This window comes from Meriones unguiculatus, chromosome 6 (assembly GCF_030254825.1).
Source record: "Meriones unguiculatus strain TT.TT164.6M chromosome 6, Bangor_MerUng_6.1, whole genome shotgun sequence".
NCBI lineage: Eukaryota > Metazoa > Chordata > Mammalia > Rodentia > Muridae > Meriones > Meriones unguiculatus.
The window spans coordinates 43,432,710-43,447,815 of record NC_083354.1 but is presented as its reverse complement, the minus strand read 5'-3'; the positions used below and the strand labels follow the sequence as shown (position 1 = coordinate 43,447,815).

The following is a 15,106-nucleotide window of genomic DNA, read 5'->3' as shown; positions in this document are numbered from 1 at the left end:
CAACCAAGGCTACACAGAGAAACTAAAAAACAAAACAAAAAACTTCTTCCTTATTGTCCATCCCAACGGGTGTGAGGGATGTTCACGTCTGCCTGCACACACTACCTTCCCTGACTATCAAACCAGTGGAGTTAAAAAGTTCCATGCTGGCTGTGTGAGCACCCATCCAAGTTTGAGAACCACATACTTTCTGCCCACATGTTGCTGGTACACCCATAGTTCCTGCTCTTGAGAGGCAGAGGCAGGTGGGTTTCTGTGAGTTCAAGTCCAGCCTGGTCTACATAGCAATGTCCAAGATAGAATGCAGTCATGCAGTCCCTGCCCTGGCAAGTCTAGAACCTGAAAACAGAAGCACTCTCACTCACATTTAAGAATTGGAAGTAGAGGCAGCCAAAAGACTATCACAAGTACCAAACCTGCCTGACTATGTAACGAGTCTTCAAGGGTAGCCTAGGTTAGATAACCCATCTCAAACCAAACCAAACCAAAGGCTAAACACCAGATCTGAATGGCTCAGACAGCCTTTCCCACTCATTCTCTCAATTAAGGACACAGGAAACCCATTTTTGAAGGTATTTCTTTTGTAAAGGTGCCAGATGTGGCAGCTAGACTGAAAATCTTCCAAAATTCTGTACAAATGTATAATATACAAATATACACAAGGCTATTGCCAAGAAAAGACATAACAAATGACAGTGGTGGCTTTGGTGTTGATAACCACTCAAGCTCCCAGGAAGGAGGGACACAACACAGGCTACAACATGTAAAACACATTACATTTACACTATGTACACAAAGTATAAAAAGCCCATTGTCCCCTCTGTTCACAAATCCTCAGGTGGGAAGGAAGGCTGTTTACCAGATAACCCACATATGGGAGCTCATTTAAGGTGGAAGGGAAAACCCCACAGAGTTAAGTGGTTCACCCTAAAACTATTAATAGCACAAGGCATGCCCTTAGAGAGACAGGCAGTAAGAGCAAATTGAGGAGATGGCTTGCTCCCTGTGCTCATCATTGCTTCCCCAGTCTCACTCCATCTCAGTGAACCGGGCAAACATGGCTTTCCGAACAGCATCTTTGTAGGAATCGGCACCTGACAACCCATAGGCACTGCCTTTGGCTCCTAAGCCAGCTCCTTTTAGCCGGACTTGAGCCTGGGAAAACAAAAACACTGTTAGTACCTGGTAAGTAGGGTGCTAACTGCCCCCACCTCTCATTCCACCCGTACCACTGAGTAGAAGAGAAGACAAGGGTTGACACGGACCTGGAGGCAGGTTTACGGACTGGGGTAATAAAAGTGGCTAAGGGAGACGAACCCACTCATACCCTTCAATGCCTACTCAGTGAACACCCGTGGCTAGCAAGTCCTCTAAATCATTTTGCAGAGGCACAGGGGAAGGTAATTATAGGCACAAATTAGAACAGTATGAATGCCAATAAAACTCATGTTCACTGGGGAAACATGCTTGCATAAAATACATTAAAAGGCAGAAAAACTTGACAACTGTGCTAGCAGGGCTTGTAGGGCAGTTTCTGGTACAATTCCTGCCTTGGCCAATGGGTCTGAGCCCGGGGTGTCTCAGTTTGGGCTTGGACAGATTAGTGATTTCTTCTAAATTTAAATTAAGATGGGGTGGGGCGTGGGGGAGTAAATTCAAGACAAGGTCTAAGCTAGGCCTTGGGATCCTCCTGTCTCAGCCTGCTTAAATTTTCTTAAAAAAAAAAAAAAATTGTATTTGACTGTGCGCACGCGTGTGCCATGTGTGGCATGGTGTATACATATCAGACAACAACTCTGTAAAGCTGGTTCTTTTCTTCCAGCTTCATGTGGGTTCTGGGGCTCTAACACAAGCTGCCAGACTTTCATGTTAAGCTAGCTACTGAGCCATCTCGTTAGCCCTGACATGTATTTTAATTATTCATTCATTTTTATTTTATGCCTATGAATACTGTGCCTGTATGTATATCTGTGCACCATGTGTGTATAGTGTTTGTGGAGGTCAGAAGAGGGAGTCAAAACCCAGAAATGAAATTATAGACTATCAAGTAGGTGCTGGACACTGAACCTGGATCCTCTCCAAACGTTAATTTTTAAAATTTTTATTTATTATTTATACAATGTTCTGCCTACACACCAGAAGAGACCATATTTCATTGTAGATGGTTATGAGCTGCTGGGAATTGAACTCAGGACCTTTGGAAGAGCAGCCAGTGTTTTTGGCTTCTGAGCCACCTTCTCCAGCCCCAAATTTTAATTTTTTAAACATCAAGGGCACAAGGCCTGTGGTGCATGCCTTTAGTCCCATCACTTTCTAGACAGAGGCAGGTAAATCTGCGAGTTTCATCCCACCTGGACTATATAGTGAATTCTAGGAAAATTGTGGCTACAAAAACAAAAGGACTCCCTCTCAGAAACAGAAGAAACCAATGAGGGGGATGAAGCAGGGCTTTCAGGGAAGCTGTGCCTGTGCCTATTCAATACCCAGCAAGCCTGTACACCCATCACCCACAAATGTCAGTGCCTATAACTTACCTCAATGGGAGCTGTGATGCCTTGACACTTTCTTCCTAAGCCTGAGCCTTCCCGCCAGCCCATGGCCTGCAGCATCTTGTTCCCAATGTTACTGTGATCAATGCCATCTTTGGTGGGCTGCTCGTAATTCCTGCCAGTGGCAAACACACAGTTACTTAAAACAGCCAGAGCCCCAGCTCATGAACTGGAAAATGGTGCACATCACATACACAGTGCCAGCATCAAACTGCTTCTTGCGCTTGGGCTCTGGAGGCTCTGGAATTCCGTATTTCTCTCGTCTTTCTGCTGCTCGATCTCGGTATTTCATCTACACAGAAAACAGCAACAACAACAACAAAAAAGGTAGTACTCTTATTTCAACCTTCAATAGTCTTACACAAGAAGACATTAACCCGAAGCATCCTTTACTCTGGAGTGTGACTAGTGTGGTCTTAAGTACCAAATTCCTTTGTTTCTTATACCACTCTTGGTCACATTGCTTGCTATTGCCCTTAAGATGAGGAGCCCAGAATCCCCCATCCCCAGTTAGCATTTGAACAGGTCTACTTCCAGAAACAGAGAAGGGTTACAGAGGCTTCCCGAGACCCATCCAGCAGATCCTGGAGATTTGGCACTATAATCAATGGGAAAGCAAAAACCTTGAGTACAGACACACCAGCTTTATCCTGGAGCAAGAAATTTCTTAAAAAGACAAGGCTTCTCTGTGTAGCCCTGGCTGAAATTGTAGTTGATGTGGCCTTGAACTCAGAGATCCATCTGCCTCTGCCTCCTGAGTGCTGGTATTAAGGGCATGCAATACCATGGCCAACCTCTGAATTATTTGTATAGGCCTCTATGTGCACTTAAAATTCTATCTGTCTGGTCCTATCAACCACTAACACCACAGACATTCAAACCTTTGGTTAGCTGGGCCTGCCTTTTAATCCCAGCACTGGAGGCAGAGTTAGGTGGATCTCTGTGAGGTGGAGGCCAGCCTGGTCTACTAAGAGTGTCCAGAACAGCCAATACTACACAGAGAAACCCTGTCTTGGGGAAAAAAAAAGACTAAAACTTTGTTCTCAGTCCTGTTTACTATTTGCTGTCCATTCCTTCCCTTCCACATAACTGGCAAATCAATCACCACATGCTTTCCTGTCTTCAGTGCCTATTTTAAAGCCTTACTCATCACTCACAAAGGTTTACATTACCAGGACAATCAAGATTTATTTTTCCTTTAATGAAAGCTACTGTGGGGCTCACAAAACAAAGGCTAGTCTAGTCTACATGAGCTACAATCGCTGCATGGCAACATGTTTTTGATAGAGCCCTCCACTTTGCCTTAGAAACCTCGAACTAAATGCTATCCATAAAAGCAAAATAAAAAAATACTGTGGTGTATGCCTACAGTGCCAGCTACTCAAAAGACTTCAGCCCAAGAGGTGAGGGCCAGCCTGTGAACGTAACAAGATTCTTTTTAAACAAACAAACAAACAAAACAGAAAATATTAAAGGCAGGTTGTCAGTATTAAAGTATTAAAGACAGGTTTTCATCTCAGCGGTACAGTATCCATTCATTCACCTCTCTCTCCCTCAGCTCTAAGGCTTCCAACTCCTGCTCGCTCAGCCTGGATCTTCGGTAGATGTCCATATTTTGCTATAACAAAAGAGTTTACAAACACTTAGAATTCAGAACATTTTAATATGAAATGTCATGAAATTAATACTTTGTGTATTCCAGCCAAATCTCAATACACCATGGCATCCAAAGCAAATCCTGGGGTGTGTGAAGACATAATGCTAATGCTTCTCTCATGTTCTACAACTCTAGGTACTCATGCAACAGAAGGTTATTTACTGAACCGGGGTCACCACTCCCACCCATTAAATTCCTTCCTTTCCCCCCTAAGTTTAGAAGCAAAGCCACCTTGTGTAAGTCGGAGAGCTGCTGGTGCCTGACTAGTGCATCTCTGTTTGGGAACTGCCGTCGGCATAGCAGGCAGGCCATCTTCTTCCAGTCGGCTAGTTTCTCTTCCTCACTCTCAAGCCTCTCCACGAGCTCCTCCTCATTGTCACTATCACCACTGTAAGCAGCAACCAGTCCTCTCTGGGGACAAAATGACAATGGGTCACTGGAAATTCCATAGATAAAACAGTGCCAAAACGCTGTTACTTCGTCTCCATTACTTTGTGTTGTCCTCAGTAGTCAACCTCTACTTCATCAACTGTATTAAACAGCCTTCTAGTACCAACCCTTCGGAGCCCAAGAAATGGGTTGTAAGATGACTGTTTTCAAAGCACTGACCATGCATAAAAACTCATACAAGATTAGATCAGAGCAACAGCCCAGCTAGACCTGTATCTATCAAGGAAAGGAAGTTTTTGCCTTGTCCTAATTTTCTTTCCAGACCATTAAAAATTCCATTTACAAATGCCTCGAAAGCCAATTTACTTAGCTTAGGGATTTTCAGGCTTTATTCATCGGTCCATCTCACCTGCTCTCTGGCACAGAAAACAAAGACCTCAATGTGGAATCTATATGCCAAAGCTGCTCCAAATACCCACTGACAGAGAAAAACATCCCATTTTAAGAAGGAATTGCATTAGCGAAGATGTAGCAGAGACTGAAAGTGAGACATAAACTTGGTTAAAACACAGATGGTACTTAATTACTTTAAGAGGATTCTCTTCGTCTCCATTTCGTACCAATTCAGGGATGAGTTGCTGCCTTTCAGCTAAGGCTCCCTGGAAAACAGAAGAAGTCCTAAGTCTCACGTGTTACACAGATAAACATAATGAAGCAAAGCATACCTACTCCTGTTACCATTACCTTTTTCTCAAAGAGAGCAAAGCCAGCGTCTGCTGCAGCAGATTCTCTCCTTTCTTCTTCTCTCAACGAATTGACAGGTTGAAAACTGTTTTTAAAATTTTCTTTCTGTTTATTTAAACTCTTAGCCCAGCGTTCCATGTCTTTGGCAATCTAGGATCAAACAATAAACACCATAAAAATAAAAAATAAAAAAAAAAAGCAATTACTTCCCTGTAATCTAACAATATATAAGCCAAGAATCTTATGTGGTAAGGCTTGGTTCCCGGAAACCATGGAACAGCAGGAAAGGACTGATCCCTTTAAATTGTCTCTGACCTTCACATACAAGCCATGGTGTGCAAGCACGCACACACAAGTATACAAAATGTTCAGTGGCTAAAAATGTGCACTTTTTTTTTTTTCCTCAAGATTTATATTATAAGTTGTGTAAATGGGTGATGGTCTGTGCCTGAGTGCAATACCTGCAGAGGCCAGGAGAGGCTGTCAAATTCCCTGGAAGCAAAGCTACAGATAGGAAGATGTCCAACATGAGTGCTGGGAATCAAACTCTCTACAAGAGCAGTATTCACAGTTGAACCATCTCTGTGCCTGGCTTTTTAAATTCTAGTTGTGAGGCTCGTGCTCACGTTTGTGCAGAAAGCACTTTATTGACAGAGCTATCTCCTTGGCCTCCTGTTTTATTATTTTTTGAGACAGGGGATCATGTAGCCTTAACTCACGATGGTCTTGCCAAATTTTCTTGTTCTTCTTTCAGAAGATCAAGCCTAGTACTTAAACTTAGAGACAGTGTAAGGTCTCAAGAAAGAAAGAAAGAAAGAAAAAAAAACCTCACTAAGGAAAGAATCATGGTTTCGTTGGATAGGTCATACCTGTTGAGCAGTTTTGCTCTTGGGTTTTTCTTTCTTCTCCTTTCCCTCTTTTGTGGAAGGTAGGCCTGCCTGCTGGTTAGAGCTAGACTCTGCAGCTGGCACGTAGGTTTCCTTCTCTCCATCCCAATACAAGTACTGCTGTGTTAAGGAGTTATAGTAGTACTACAAGAAAAGAATATATATATTGAGCACACAGATTAGCTGATAAAGGTTTTGTGGTTCTGGGGATTGAACTTAAGGCCGTATATACACTAGGTAACTCCTCCACTACGGACTATACCTCAAGTCCTGTTATGTTAAACTTAAATATTATTATCAATAGTAATGTGTGCCTATAATCCTAGCACTCAGGAGGCTTATTAGGCAGGAGGATTGCAAATGCAAGCAAGGTCAGTTCAGGCTACATAGTTTAGAACCTATTTAAAAACAAACAAAAATCTAAATAAGTCTGGTCCAGGTACCTGTTTATAATCCTTGCATTTGAGAGGTGGGGGCAGGAGGAACAGGATTTCATTCTCAGTTACAAAGGGAATTCTAAACCATACCGTTTTCAACACAACAAAGAAAAAAAATTTACACACACACACACACACACACACACACACACACTGAGGACTAGTAGTATGTATTTCCTGCTTAGAAAGGACCCATAGAACACCTTGGTATGCTTGAGGATGAACCACCTAGTAAAGAATAAAACTTTTAGGAACGTAAAATATTTTTGTCCAAGAATCTAGGAGGGTTTTGTTTTATTATTATTATTATTTTAAAAAAAGGATCTTGGGGCTGGAGAGGTGATTCAGTGGTTAGGAACAGTGGGTGTTTTTCCAGAGGCTCTGGGTTTGATTCACAGCAACACCACCATAGCTCACAACCATCTGTAACTCCAGTTCCAGGGGATCCAACCCTCTCTTCTTTCCTCTTGTAGCACCAAATTATAGACACACGTTGTTTACACCGAAGCAAAACACCCACTATAAAATAGAAACTTAAAAAATTAAGACATGTAGCTGGGCTCATGTCTGCTGTGAAGAGATATGCCTTGAACTCATCTCCCTTCTTTCACCCCAGAAACTTGGGATGATAGGCATGTGCCACACCTGGTTTATGTAGTTGTTTTTGAGATAGGATCTTACTCTGTAGAACAGGCTGTCCTTCTGAATTCAGATCCACCAGCCTCTCCCTAGGATGTGTATGCTACCACACTTGATCTTCCTTTTCTTTCCTAAAATTCTGTTTAGTACACATGTATGTGTCTGGTGCTCAAGGTAAGGGCCGAGGTCAGAGACAATTGGAAGAAGCTTGTTTTCACGAGGGTTTTGGGATCAGGTTTGGCAGCAAGGGCCTTTACCTACTCTACTTGCTGGCTCCTCTATGATGTCTTACAGGTACGGTACTATAGGACTGTAACATCTATGATGGCCATGGAAATGGTCAGACTGAACAAACGAGGAAAGTGAGAGAATTATGAAGAAGCTGAACCCACGGGCAGGTAGCACACTGTTTCTTCACACTTCTCTCTCAGAAACCACAGGCACTCAAGTCAACTTCCTGCTAAATGTACTTGTTTTGTCATGCTATATATACAGTTCCTAGTCATAAATAGATACTTATTTATGGAGTGTTAAAGTTACTTTCCCTCCTTAAAAGTTATAAACAGCACCAAAAATAAAATATTACCTGGATTTGCTACACCCTATCCTCAAGAACACATAGGCATGCTAAGTGAAGAAACTGAACACAAAACATCACAGTGTCTGAGTCCAATTATATGAAACATCTAAAACAGGTAAATTCAGAGACAAATATGCTTTAGTTTTTTTGGAGGGGGGACAGAAGAAGGGGAGTGACTTGAGATGATAAAAATATTCTGTAAATTAAGAGGTGCCAGCTGCACTACAACACAACTATACTAAAGTCCACATATCTTCCGATTAAAATGGTGAATTTTATTTCACTTGGGGGAAAAAAAACCGCAACTAGAACTTAAAGCTTCTAGCTAGGCTTTTAAAAACTGTTCTCCAAAGAAACCTTTTTTATTCCTCTCTCATAAATAACATCCCCTTAAGAATCTTTTTTAAAAATTATGTTTATTAAAAATTATGTTCTAATCATGTATAGGTGTGTCTACATATGGGTATGTGAGCGCACATGTCTGTAGTCTGACAAACGCCCTGGACCCTCTGGATGGAGCAGAGGTTGTGGATGGTTGAGCAGCCATGTGTATGCTGGACACCAAAGCCGCGGGGTCCTCTGAAAGATTAACAAGTGCTGAGCTTCAGCCCCCTATTTCTTCTCTCTCTCTCTCTCTCTCTCTCTCTCTCTCTCGATAACATCTGATGTATACTTTGAACTTCTGACCCTCCTACCTCCATTTCCTGGGTGCTGGGTTTATAGGTATGTGCTACCATGCTTGGAACAAAATCTTTTTTCTTGTTTTTGAGACAAGATCTGACTTTGTAGCCTCTGGCTAGACTGGAGCTTGCTATGTAGAGCCGGGTAAAAGGCTCAAGAGACGAGCCTTTTTCTGCCTCATTAATGACTGGGATTAAAGGTATATATCATTATGCTGGGCCCTAAGCATAGAATCTTCCCCCCCTTTATAAATTTATTTCCAGCCACTCAACCATTTGTTTTTTGTGTAGCTCTGACTGTCCTAGAATTGGTTCTGTGGACTAGGCTGTCTGGAACTCAGTGATTGCCTGCCTCCACCTCCCAAGTCCTGGGATTAGGGGTTGATGGCATCACCATTCGAATAGCACAAAAATATTTGATAAAATTATCTCTAAAAATAGAATCATAAGAGTGGATGCTGAAGAGGAAGGGTACTATCTGGCAACAAGGAGATTTTGTAAAGTTATTAGTAGTGTATATACAAGCATGTATCCATGTAAACATTAAAGAGCTGTACACTGAGAGATGATCCAGTGGTGAAAAGCACTGACCACTCTTTCAGCACACAACCATCTATACCTCCAGTTCCAGGGAATCTACTGTCCCATTGTAACCTCTGGACACTGCACACACACGGTCAACAGATACACATGGAGGTACAACATACATTATAAAAGGGGGAGGAAGGCTGGAGAGATGGCTCAGTGGTTAAGGGCACTGACTGCTCTTCCACAGGACTCAGGTTCAAGTCCTAGCACTCACATGGCAGTTCACAACTGACAGCTCACGCTGTAACTACAAGATCTGACACTCTCACATAGACAAACATGCTGGCAAAACACCAATGCACATAAAATAAAGGTAAATAAATTAAAAAAAATTAAAAGAGCTGTAACACTCTCAGCTCATATACTTTAATGTATACATAATATACCCCAAACATTTCAAAAAATCTTATGTGTAAGCATGTTTTGCCTGAATGTATATATGTACTCCATGTTTGTGCCTGGTGCCCACAGAAGCCACAAGAAGCCATTAGTTACTCTAGAACTGGACTGATGGGCAATGTGAGCTGCCATGTTGGTGCAAGTAACATTAACTACTGAGTCCTTTCTCTAGCCCACCTCAAAACATTTATTTTATTAGTACTGTATACAATGTATATGTGTGTGGAAGTATGTGTATTCCAGCCAGAGGACAATTGGGAGAGTTGGTTTTCTTCTGCTACTCTAGGTTCTAGGATCAAATTCAGGTTGTAAGTAAGGCTTGCATGGCAAGCATCTTTATACACTGAGGCATCTCACTGGGTCTCCAAACGTTTAACCTTAAATTGTGCATTGGTGGCCATGAAGAAATTAATGAAACAAAAATCCTACAACTTATCTGGGTCACACATTCCTTTTAGGAATTAGTCTAACTCATGACACAAAGGCATTAAGTTAAAGTTTCTAGTGATATTAAGAAGGAAAATAGCACTTACTTGTGAGTTAGGGTCATAGTATAGCCCTGTTGTAGGATCATAATAATATCCTGAAGATTCATCATATTGATAAGTAGACGTGTCAGGTACTGCTGCAAAAACAAAACCCAGCCAGTCATTTAAGGTAAGAAACTCGATGTCAATCTCTAAGTCAGTGAGCTATAGCAGGCTTCAATGTTCTTTCTTTACACTCCCAAATGTCCCTCTGACACCCGTTTCAAAAGGAGAGGAACTTTATTAACAACAAAGGCAACTATTAGGACCTTCCAACTGTCAGGAGCCCCATGAGGTTTGGCTTACCATATTTGGTACCAGGAACTACACCAGTAGGGGAAGCAGCTGGGGCCTGTGTACTTGTGCTAGTGCTAGGCTGTGCTTCCTCAGTCTGGAAAGAACATTAGCTTCAATATAATTTCAACTGTAAAGCCTTTTAAGAGAACTAAGTCACTGCAATCATCTAGTAGGAAGGACTCCCTTAACAGACACTCTGCAGCAAGGATCTAGGGCAAGAGACATGCTGAAGCATTCACAAAGTATAATTATGACCTGCTTGGTACTTTACATTTAAAATACATGCATACATATAATAATCATCTCAAAAATCTAATTAAGAAATTAGGTGAAATGTATGTAATTAGTCAATCCTGGTTCATATACCAGGAAAGGGTAATATTTACATAGCAACAAAGCTGTCAATTCTGTAGTTAAGAGCAGATTACCGGAGAGCCAGGTGGATTGGAGGTCTGATTATAGAGTTGGGGACTCTGGGACACTACAGCTGCCGAGGTGGTAGTCACTGCTGTGCCTGGTGATAAACAAAAGGGTTAGGAAGAGCTAAAACACTGAACTCCAGGACAACTGTTCAATTTAGTCTTCACTTTGAAAGCGGTTTCTGTCTCTTATTTTTTTTGGAGGCAGGGTTTTTTATGCAGTTTAATGGTGGCCTCAAACTTATGAATCCCCTGCCTGGGATTATAGGGATGTATGACTCCTGTCTGTCAATTTCTGGATGCATTTTGTTGGTTTTTGTTTCTTGAGAAGGTCTTGCTATGTATATGAAGAGCAGGATGCTTCCAACCTTGTGCGATCCTCTTGCCTCTGCCTCCCTAGTGCATGTAGGCCTGGGTCTGGCTTTGTTCGTCAGTTCCTAACCTAGTTCTCATTAAAGACCCTGGAATTTATGACAGTTGCTTAAAGTCCTACTAGAATAAGATACACAGCTGGGTGGTGGTGGCGCATGCCTTTATTCCAGCATTCAAGAGGCAGATGATCTCTAAGTTCCAGGCAAGCTTGAGCTATAGAGTAAGTTCCAACACAGCCAGGGCTATACAAAGAAACCCTGTCTCAAAAACCAAAGGAAGCAAGCAAGCAAGCAAAATAAACAAGAAAGCAAGCAAGCAAACAAACCCAACTAACCCCCTAAACCAAAAAAGCATGCAAACACTTTTTTTTTTAAGCTCCAAAGTCCCCACCTCATCCTGCAATTTTCTCTGTATAGGTTTGCACTTGCTATATAGATAGATAGACTAGAGATAGATAGGCTAGCCTCAAACTCACAGAGATCCGGGAGCCTGACTCTAGAATGTGTGGGCCACCACACCTAAAACCACATCTAACTGCCAAAGTCTTTCTTTCCTTTTTTTTTTTTTTTTCTTTCTTTCTGGTTTTTCAAGACAAGGTTTCTCTGTGTATCCTTGGCTGTCCTGGACTCCCTTTGTAGACCAGGCTGGCCTCGAACTCACAGAGCTCTAACTGTCTCTGTCTCCCAGAGTGCTGGAATTACAGGTGTGTGCCACAATGCCTGGCTTCAAAATCTTTCTTTTTCTTTTTGGAAACAAAAGTCTCTCTGTGTAGTCCTGGAACTCACTATCTAGATCAGGCTGGCCTCTGCCAACAGAGTGCTGGGATTAAAGGAGTTTGCTACCAAACCCACCTAACAAAGTTCTCTTATTGTGGCTCTTCTGGTGGGTGTCTGAGAGCTATAGAGCCACATCCTCTCTGCTCAGCTCAACTGGGGAACAGAGTTAAATTCCAAGAACAGAGATAGCATGGTCTCTAAGAAGTTATATTAAGTCTTAGTGTACACAATAACTTTTACTGGACATTCTGGCAAACAATGACAATTCTCACTGTGTCCTCTCAAGTTTTCCAAGATTATGCGATTTGTAGCTTTGGGTCTGGTTAATATTTCCTCAACCACTGTTATTTAAACAGAAGCAAAACAGAGATGAAGTTACCTGATGTAGATGATGCATCAGACTCCAGTCCTCCAGCTTGTTGCTGATAAAACTGCTGGTAATCCTGTGAGTACTGAGGGAAAGTCCACCATTAAAGCTGCTACTTTATACACAGTCTGTAGATTAGAAGTTGATTGCTAGTCAAGTTCACCTACTTGAGTGTACTGTGCATAGCCGTCCTGGCCTGGCTGCATATAACTATAGTCAACATTGCCTCCTTCACCACTTTGAGACTACAAAATACCAAGAGAAAAAGAACAAAGATAAATTAACAAATAAACATGTCAGAAAGCAATTCCTAAAAACATTACAGCAACCTTCTATTCTGAGCATGACAAGAAAAGTCATCCCAAGAACAAAGACCCTTTCTTCCTCTTACCTGTGTGGATGACCACTGAGCAGCAGCAATGGCTGTACTAGCTACAGAGAAGGCGCTGACACGGTTACCATCTGGAAGGACCAAATCTCTGAAATTACAAAGATGTAACCATGTGATTCTCTCTGTATATTCAAAGTCTGTGCCAAAGGAGCAGCAATTAATTCCAGCCTTTGGGGCTTGGGGAGGGGATGTGTGTCTCAAATGGTAGCAAGGTCAAATTTCCTAAGGAGAGGGGTCTTGGTAAGCGTCAGTGAATGTCACTGATCTACTTTATATCTGAGCCAATAAGGTACCTGTTAGATGACTAATATGAGAAAAGGATGTTTTTTCGTTTTGGTGTCTCGTGTGTAGTGCACATGCGAACACCTGTGTGAGGGTGTGCTCACTGAATGTGGGGACTAGAGGTTGAGACCTGGTGTTCTTTTCTCATTCTCTACCTTATTTTTGATAGGGTCTGCCAAGATCTCCTTGTCTCCCACCTCAGCACTAAGGATACAGGTACAGCAAGCATCATACCTACAAAACCATCTCCAGGCTCCAAACAAAGGATACCTACCTCAACATTAGACACTATTGTGACACATTAGCATGCTATCCTGCAAGCTGAGGACTATTTCTGGACAGGTTTGCATTACACTGCTGCAGTTGCATAGAATATGTTCAAAACCCATGCGCTCACACCATTTCCATTTCAACATCATTACTACTGAGGGAGGACTGGAGGGATAAACTCTAGAGAAGGCAATCTTCTCCCTCTTGGTCTACAACCAGGAAATTGTGTTGACAGTATGGAGCTCAGGTACAACTGGCAAACATCCCTATGTAGGTAAACATGCAGATGTTAATAATTTCAAATAAGGACAAAGACACCACTTACTTTCTGGCACTTTTTGCAAAATCAACTCCAATAGTTTTCCCATCAATTTTCAATGGAGGATGGAGACTCTGTAATATCTGAAGCAGCTGAGAGGCATCCTGAAAGAGAAACCAAAGAAAAGAAATTTGTCATGCAATTCAGAATACTGCCCTACCACTTATTTCCTTTATGAAATAAAGCCTTCCATTAAAAATAGGCAGGAATTTCTTACCATGCTTGTGGACATAAAAACTTGAGAAAAGACATACCGTCAGGATATGAAGTTATCCAGAATTGTTAAAGGAATAAATACTAAGTTAATCTAAAGGTACAAATTTCAGCTCTATCAGTTCTTTATAGCCACTGTTTAGTATCTAAGAATTTAGTCCTCAGTTTAGCACAGCAAAACATTGGGGGAAAGGGGAGATGGCTCAGTGGTTAAGAGCACTGCCTGCTCTTCCAAAGAGCAGACAAATTGAACCCTGGGTTCAATTCCCAGCACCCACATGGCAGCTCTCAACTGTCTGTACCGCCAATTGCCAATTGCAATCTTCACACTAATGCACATAAAATAAAAAATTAAATTATTAAAAATATTGGGTTCTAGGAGCCTCACACACAGTATCAAAATTAGCTGAGCCACACAGCCTCTTCTAGCTGTTTTCTGTTTGCGACGGGGTTTCACAGTGTAGGTCTGGCTATTCATTACAGCCTAGAAATCAAGGCCAGACCAGGCTGGCCCTAAACACAGAGATCTGCTTGCCTCTGCCTCCAGAGTCCTGGGATTAAAAGCATATGCTACCATACCAGGCTGTTACTTGACTTTCAGGGCTAAAGAGATGTCTCAGGTGCTAAAAGAACTGGCTGTTCTTCCAGATGATCTATTCCTGGCACCCATGTGGTAGCTCACAACCATCTATAGAACTCCAGTTTCAGGAGACCTAAACACGCACCTGGCGCACTAGCCCAGGAAATGAATGAATAATACTATCCTTTTGAACTCCTCACATAGTGAAAGTTGCCCACTTTGCTCAAGTTCTTTGTCACTGCCTATCTTACTATGACCAAGAAACCACTACGGCATAAGAAACAAACATAGGTATAAAGAGACACCTTCTGTATGGGATCTTTCATTTGAGAAGCAAAAAAAAAAAAAAAAAAAGGAAAGAGTAACATCAGATTTAGATGTACATTAACACTTGATTAAAGAGCATGACAAACTGTTTATATCGATGGGCTTCATGAATGATGATAATAAGAAAGTCTTCCTATTTTTACTATTTCTTTCTTCCTTTCTTCTTTTGTTTTTTCAAGATAAGGTCTCTGTGTAGCCCTGGTTGTCCTGGAACTCACTCTGTCCACCAGGCTGGCTTTGAACTGAGAGATCTACCTGTCCCTGCCTCCTGAGTGCTGGGATCAATCAAAGGTGTGCCCTACCTCCACCAGGCTGTGTATCTTATTCTAGTAGTAGTAGTATTCCACATCTAACTCTTTTTGTATCTTGACGGCAGAGCTTAAACCCAGGGCCTTGCACACACTTTGCCCCAACAA

General features: G+C 41.9%; 1 protein-coding gene across 3 annotated transcripts in view; it reads right to left on the bottom strand.

Annotated features, from left to right (window-relative positions):
- Positions 1–559: 559 nt before the first annotated feature.
- Rbm5 (RNA binding motif protein 5) overlaps positions 560–15,106 on the bottom strand; it is a 28,468-nt gene continuing 13,921 nt past the window's right edge. For 2 of the 3 annotated variants that reach the window (XM_021662372.2, XM_021662365.2), the window contains exons 11-25: positions 13,577–13,674; positions 12,700–12,787; positions 12,476–12,553; positions 12,321–12,393; positions 10,803–10,888; positions 10,384–10,468; positions 10,084–10,175; positions 6,210–6,371; positions 5,341–5,490; positions 5,184–5,255; positions 4,438–4,617; positions 4,093–4,167; positions 2,744–2,841; positions 2,535–2,664; positions 560–1,155 (exon numbers count right to left, since the gene is read on the bottom strand). In XM_021662372.2, coding sequence (XP_021518047.1) covers positions 1,030–1,155; positions 2,535–2,664; positions 2,744–2,841; positions 4,093–4,167; positions 4,438–4,617; positions 5,184–5,255; positions 5,341–5,490; positions 6,210–6,371; positions 10,084–10,175; positions 10,384–10,468; positions 10,803–10,888; positions 12,321–12,393; positions 12,476–12,553; positions 12,700–12,787; positions 13,577–13,674 — 1,593 coding nt within the window. In that variant the 3' untranslated portion in view covers positions 560–1,029. The remainder of the gene's footprint in view (positions 1,156–2,534; positions 2,665–2,743; positions 2,842–4,092; positions 4,168–4,437; positions 4,618–5,183; positions 5,256–5,340; positions 5,491–6,209; positions 6,372–10,083; positions 10,176–10,383; positions 10,469–10,802; positions 10,889–12,320; positions 12,394–12,475; positions 12,554–12,699; positions 12,788–13,576; positions 13,675–15,106) is intronic. The other variant, XM_060385302.1, reaches the window with a different exon arrangement.